The sequence below is a fragment of the Crocodylus porosus genome, unplaced genomic scaffold, assembly GCF_001723895.1.
Source record: "Crocodylus porosus isolate Cpor-Errol unplaced genomic scaffold, CroPor_comp1, whole genome shotgun sequence".
Taxonomy (NCBI): domain Eukaryota; kingdom Metazoa; phylum Chordata; order Crocodylia; family Crocodylidae; genus Crocodylus; species Crocodylus porosus.
Window position 1 is genome coordinate 237,714,659 of NW_017728886.1, and position 7,629 is coordinate 237,722,287.

Below are 7,629 nucleotides of genomic sequence, written 5' to 3' on the forward strand. Positions count from 1 at the left end.
CCCTCCACCAGCAAAAAGATTACGACTCGCTGAAGGCTCAGATGATGGTTAGCATTTTTTAGCAATAAAGTATTTTTGAATTAAGGTATGTACATTGTTTTTTTAGACATAATGCTATTGCACACTTAATAGACTACATAACTAGTGTAAACATAACTTTTATATGCACTGGGAAACCAAAAAATGTGTGTGACTCGCTTTATTGCGATATTCGCTTTATTGAGGTGGTCTGGAACCGAACCTGCAATATCTCCGAGGTATGCCTGTATAGCATTGCACCCACTAATCATTCTTTCACTCATAATCAGAATCATAATTTTAGGAATGTTTGCCATGTGTAAAAAAAAAGTGAATGATGTATGTATGTGGTAACATGAAGGAAAACAGTCCTCTTGAAGCAGGTAAAAATAGCTTTTTGCACCATAACAGGCCAAGGATGATGACGTTCATGTCTGACTCAGCAGAATCCACAGGCTTGTATGGACAGCTGTGACTATAAAGAATGAACACAAAGACAAGGCTTTGGGTCTTCTTCCACCAGCAAGAAGGAGTTTTTGGGCATGTCCAACAAGACCTAACTCCATCACTCTGGTCAATGTGGCCACCAGACTGACCTGAGCAACTTTAAAACTTGGTAACACCTTAACCTTTGCAGAACGGTCTAGTTGTGTGTGCGTGCTTTTCTCTTTTAAATAAATGAATAAATGAGTATGCATGGGAGTGAGTAAAGCAAATAACCTTACTGTTCTTTATTCTTTTTATGTTGCATGTTTTATGTTCCAATAATGCAGCATTGTGCCTTATCCCTTGATAAGATTCTGGCTTGTTTTTAATTCACACTGTACACCCTGTGCGCACAACATACATCCAAGGCACAAAGCAATTTCAAAAGAGCACATTTTTGTAAGAGATAGTGAAGCAAAACCCTAGACTTATACAGATGTCTGAAATTAGCAGAAAGAGCCCCTGCCATGTAATCAGAATACTGTTCAATTTATCATCTATTTACAAGCAGTTCTACTTGTAGCACCCTGCAGGGCAGTAGGTTGTCAGTGATCAAATTCAGACAGGCTCCCGTCCAGTGGTGGGTATGCAGCTTGCTCACTCTCCGAACAATCCCTGACAGCCAGTCTTGCTCCCCTGCCCTGCAGTGAGGAACCAGCAGGTGGGTGCCAGGGATGCCCCCAGAGCAGGGGCCTGGGATGACCATTAATTACTGACAGGCTGCCTATCTCTCTCCCCTCCCCACTCCTTCTCCAGAAGGGGAGAGGGCAGGTCATTAGGGATCAGGCTCACCACTGATGTTGCCCTCCTACAGTGTCAGGGGAAGCAGAACTGCAGGGCCAAGCAAGCCCGTAGCATTCCCTGGCTGGAAAGCACACCACTGAATGCCTTCCCAGTGACCTGGTAGTGCTCCAGCCGGAGGACTCTGCATGTGTGTCCATGCCTTATAGTGCCATATTCTTGCAGTGCTTCAAAAAGCTGTGGCACTTGTAGCACTACAAATGCATGTCTGAACATGACCTCAGGATTACTTAGAAGTGGGAGTACAAAAAGTGAAAGCAGTAATGTAAGGATTTCCACACTCAGCCACTGACTATTTTTTGGGTGACTGAATTCATATTTGAGTCAAAGATAATCATAATTTTGAGGTGATGCTTTAGCAAAATTACAGGGTATATGGTCATCTGGAGAGCCACTTTAAACTCTCCTCCGTCCCCATGCTAGGATACACTCTGATCAGAAGTTTGCATATTTTTCACAGCCAATTGTGATTTGTGTCATTAGTCACAGATACATCACAACACTTCATATTCCTGGCTTAAATTCCTCACTCTGTCAGACTACTTTTGCCATCTTTAGCAAGTTTTGTTTTTATAAGCTTGAACGTCAAATGTTTATGCATTAAGCTTTATTGAATAATTTCTTTTATGTCTGTGTTTTAAACTACAAATCTGGAGCTGATGCAGTATTTACTCAGTGCTCAGAATCTTGTGCCTTGAACACTTACGTAATGGAGGCACTAGTGTACACAGCTAGGAAGTTAAAAATGGGAGTAAGAAGAGGCCATTTATATTCTGTTAGTTAACAGTAAAACAGTATCTTGAATCAATACAGTACCTCATATCCTATTGCATCCCAAAGAACTTCATGCAATGGGGGCCCAATTTAGAGAGGTGGGGAGCGACTGAAAGGCCTGCTGAATTCAATGGAATTTTACGGTAATGGGCAGGACCCTACCACTTCTCCAGAAAAGGTCCAATCTACCCAGAAATCAGCTGGGTTTCCCTGGAGAACTCTTATTCCAGAAACTGAAGCCCTCATTTTGTATCTGAATTCTAACAAAATCACAGATTAAACAACATTACTGTATTCATTTAGAACAGTCCTTCCTTTGGAAATATGGTTAATTATAAACAATATTAATGATTTCAATTCAGTTCAAATCTAATCACAGGTAATTCAACTTAAGACAATTACAAACCCAAACTAGTGTTATTATAATATTATGTCTACCTTATCACTCCACCACGTAACTGCCACATGCAGTCCATAATCACAACAGACTTTAGGATCTGCCCAGCTTCTCCATGTGTTATAAGCTTCAATAAGAGAACCTCCTTTCTGAGGTATTGCAAAGTCGATGATCATAGTGGTACCTCCTGCTAGCGCAGCCTGAAAACACAAGAGTCGTAGTTAGTAATCTGTGAAAAAACTATGGCAAGCTACCTTCCACTCTCTCCCTCCCTGTTATTGCTAAGACCTGAACAGCACCATCTTTTCCTCTTCATGCCTGCCCTTGTCCAAGCATTGGAAAGCCATTGACAACTAAGGTGTCTTATGTGAAATCTGTTTACAGTGGGAGTCTGTAGAGACCTACTTGCTTTCCTGCAAGTGCAATGTTAACTCCCAGCTCAGATGTGTCAGAAATGCACAGAATGAAGTAATGCGAAGGATTGAAGTCTTATGAGCACTCTGGAGGAATTTGGGAAATTAAAGGAGGGAAGGAGGTTTGTTCCACAGGTCCTGAAATGCACCAAAGATTTTGAGAGGGAATGTATGCAGCACTCATGCACCACTGAGTCTTCCCAGCCAGATGGTACATGAAACAGAAAAAAATGCCTGAAGAAACTTAGGCACATAATCAAAGTGGAAAATGTTTCCCCAGTGCCTGCTGAGTTGGAAAAATAAACTGTGCATCAGCAGAACAATAATGGAGACAGAAACAATGCCTTTGAATTATTACACATGCAATATAGAACAGTTTAAAAATCTAAGTCCCGTGGGACATCAAGTACTTTTAAAAATGCATGTATTCATGGCCTGGAAAGGCAGATAAATGGGTGAGATAACAAAACTCACAGGAAATACTAAATTATTAAGCTTAGTGAAGGTGTTGACACAGGATTGGGAATGACTTAAGAAAAACTAATAAAAGGGCTGCATGAAGGCAAGTAGAATTCAGTAGCAATATGTATGGAATAATATATCCACAAAGCAGCACCCTATCAGGACCTACTTTAAATGTAACCATATGGGAAAAGACCTGAGGTTGGATTCACAAGGGGGACAAAGGTACTGCAGATATCAGCACTGCGATACCAAATTTGAAGGTGCCCCACCATCTTGTAGAATTCCAAGTGTTGAGTTCGGTGTCTAGGCTCCCCTTTGCAGTGCAGAGGAAGTTACATGGCTAAATCTGGGATTCACGGAACCAAGCGCTGTCCAGGGACCTGCCTACATTAGACAACAGGAAATGCTGGGACATAGTGAGTAGATGGAACCTAAACTTCTCTTCTCCTGTGGCATAAGATTTCTGAATCTGGGCTGAAAGGGAGCCCCTATCTCTACTCAAGATTCAACCTCCATTGGAGTTAAATGCCTGAAGTCCTTTCTTACAAAAGAAGAGGAATCAGTCCTTTATTTCAAAACACAAAGAAGCACAAGGAGTCACTGGCAATGCCTAGGGGGTGCAGATGCACCCCCTGCAAAACACACTATAGCTCAGGAGAATAGCCATGGCTAGATTAAAGTTTTTATTTGCATGTTTGATTATTGCATCTCTCAGTTGGGAGATACAATCTCCTGCTTCAGGCAGAAGCCAAACACTATAGGCACCTATACACGTTGTAATTACAGCACATTGGAACAGACTTGATTAATCAAGTCTGCTAGAGCACAGTAATTACCATGCTCCACTGTCAGGTGCATCAGTTTCCCCATGCTGAAAAATGGCAGTGGGAGCATTTTGACTAAAGCACTTTCGATGAGCTTTTAGTTAAAATGGCCCTGCCGCCATTTTTCAGTGTGGGGACACTGATACATGTGACATTCTGGGCACTTTAATTAGAGCAGCTTTCAGAGCTGATCTAATTAAAACCCACCCTCCTCCTCCCCTTGGCCCCACCAACTCCTAAAGCACATATATAAATGCCCTACATGCCTGGTGTTAAAAAATGCCATTTTCATTATAGGCAGTTTATTTCATAATTGTCTAACTCACACCCTTGAAGCATCTTCCATCATCTTTCAGAAACAGAATACTGCACTAACTGAAGCACCAATGTGATCCGATATGGTAATTCCTGCCTTGTGATTTGGTAGTCACAGCCAAAATAAGCAAGAATAACAAAACAACCTTAACTCCGCTGAACAGTGTTCCTTGCATAGCTAATATAGAAAAAATACACTAGGAGCAGCACATTTCTACTACAACACTGTCTTCCTTTATTCATCTCATGCAGTCTGATTCCTTTCATAAAACTTTTATGGCTAAAATTGCCACGTTTAAGTAAAGTTTTTTCTTTATGAAGCGAATTTTATTTATTTATTTATTTATTTTCTTAAACAATTTTTAGGATTCTGTCTACCACTGTATAGGTATCAGAACTGACAGAATTTTTGCAGCAACAGCTATTTGGTTTATCTTTGTAGATGGGGGGTAGGGAAAAAAAGGAAAAAATGCTTAAAATAAGAATTAGAAGTGGAATAGCACACACAAAAACAGGAATTGCAAATTTGCTGAAAATTCAGGTGGGTCCAAGCTAGTCATAAATTTAGGAATTCAATAGTTATTTTCTTCTAAAAACTGGACAAAAATTTGAAAAGAACAATTTGAGAAAGAGAGAGGGAGAGCACATTTTTCATTTCTAAATGGCATTTTCTGTTTTAACTTGACTTAAATAACGTTTTTTTAAAGTGCGTTAAAATAGTTAAACAACACAAAACTGAAATAAAAAATTAATTTCAGGTTCAATATAAAATTTCAGGTTGACTTAAAATTATTTATTTATTGGTTATGCTGAAAACTCCCAAATATTTCTAATTTCAGTTTGAATTGAGTAATTTTTCCCCTCATTTTCCTGTTTGGTTCCCAAACCAAAAAAGCCTGTAATCACCGTCACTATTCAGGTTGCTTTTGGACAGTCAGCCAGGTCTTTTACCAACTATTTTTATCATGATAATATATCTTTTCATGTATGCTTATGTGTTTATTTGATGGTAAAAATTTGTTTTTGACAAAAATGGAAAATGTCTATTGATATAGAGAAAAGTCATTAAATAAAATTCAATAAAACTTTATTTGTATGCTTAAAAAAATAGTGGTGTGCTTCCATGCTTTTTCTCTGTCCTTAAATGTTCCCTCCCTCTCCCCCCATGATATGCACATAGACTTATGTATTACTTATTTATTAAACCAAAATGGCAATCATTTAATCCCCTTAGCTAATCATTTATATTTCACAATAATTATGATCTCAGAATGACCACTTTTATTCTTCTTTTTGATGTAGTTGCTTAATATTGACCTAAGCCAATGGTTTTCAAAATTTCCATTACTGCAACCTCAGGTCACAACAGGAGGGAAAAAAAAGAATCAGCCCACTCCAACATAAAGAAAGGAAAGATGTTGGTGGCTGCTCCTAGGGTCATGGCTCTGTACCAAGGATCTATAACTTAGAGAACTTTTGGGCAAACCAGGTAAAAAGGTGCACTAGTTGAAAGCAGTTATAATATATAAAAATGAGGCCCTAAGGGGAGATTGTATTTTTCAGGAATTGCACGATTATTTAATCTCATTTTAAAGCATCTGGAAGTAGCTTTGAAAAAATATGAAGAAACACCAGTGCATAAAACTTAAGAACCTAGAGGTTGCCCTTGTAAGCAGCGTGCATTTCCCACAGAACTGATCGGGATGTGTGCAAGTTGGACTAGAATTAGAAAAGTGAGACTGACATTTGGTAAGCTTGAGTTTTCCTGGTTGGTTATTTACAAACCCCAATAATGTAGTGGCAAGCTTCAGTCTGTACCTTTTAAATCCTATTAAATACCTAATGTCAGGTACACTACAAAATGGGATTTATTTTCAGGGTGAAAAACCCCCCAACTAAAAACAACCACCTTCCTCCCTAAAGTGATGTTGTCTGTTTTCTCTTTGCGGTAATTTGACTTGCATCTTTCAATTCAAGTGGTTTACTGGAGCCATTTCTTAATTATATCCCAGTAGACCATCTTTCAGTCAACTAGATAAAGTCAGCAAAAGCAACTGTTTTCTATAGTGATATTTAAATAGTGTGGCAATCAACTATTTAATCTTGCCATTTTTGTTCTTGGAGACAGATGCTAGTTCAGGAGAAGTCAAGAGACTTAGTTTCATTTTCCTCTCTGCCACACAATTAGTATATAACTTTCTGAGTGCCCAGAGACTCCCTTATCTGTGACATGAAAATAAAAATACTTCCTAACCTAAGTGGGAAGTTATGATGATTAGTATTTGTTAAGCACTGGTTAGAACCTTTTAACAACAAACACATGCACAAGTACACACAAAATAATATAATTTTGTATGGAATATGTTTCTTGGCAATATCAGGAGAATGATATGGTTGCCTGGCACAGCAGCTCCAGGTTTTGCTGCACATACACTTTCTAGTCTGCCCCCTGGTGCACATACTTTAAAGTCAGTGATGGATTATATGATCACTTTGCTCATTATGGAGACCCTCTGCTGTTCAAGGCACTCAGGAAATGCTGGTATTGCTGCATGTGTTTGCCACTCTTGCTCCCTGATGCATATGCTTTAAATAGAATTTATGGATTATTGCATGATTTCTCTTTAGTCATGAAGATCCCTTGCTTTGCTCTAGTTTCAAAACCCATGTAAGCAAATTAAATTGCTCTTCAGTGTCTCTCTCACAGTTTACTAAATGAAAAGTCATTTGTAAAATACCCAACAAGATAAAACAATCATGTGGCTCATTGCATAACACCATCTGATTCAAAGCAAATTCCATAGGCAGCTTAGATAAAAACTCATCTGACAAACCCCTTTCACCAGGAGAAGCTGCACTTTGTCTTTTGGCTCGATATTTGAATAACACACAGCACAATCTCATTTCTAGTATTATTTTGTGGCTTCTGGGGCATTATTGACTTTTTTCCCAGCTGTCAGATCATCCAAAAAATTGCAGCAAGGAATAATTTTAAAGCACTACACACACACATTTTTTGGCACAGGATTGCAGAAAAGCCAGTTGGCTGATAGCTGTATTAGTGCTGCAGTCTTAAAGGCCTGCTCCCGTAAACTACTGACATCATTAATGAAGATGTTGAACAGTATGGGTCCAA

At 38.9% G+C, this 7,629-nt stretch overlaps 1 protein-coding gene across 1 annotated transcript in view; it reads right to left on the minus strand.

Moving 5' to 3' along the window:
- Positions 1 to 7,629, minus strand: part of DPYS (dihydropyrimidinase) — a 57,001-nt gene that overhangs the window by 41,866 nt on the left and 7,506 nt on the right. The window contains exon 2 of the mRNA XM_019551753.1: positions 2,518 to 2,676. Coding sequence (XP_019407298.1) covers positions 2,518 to 2,676 — 159 coding nt within the window. The remainder of the gene's footprint in view (positions 1 to 2,517; positions 2,677 to 7,629) is intronic.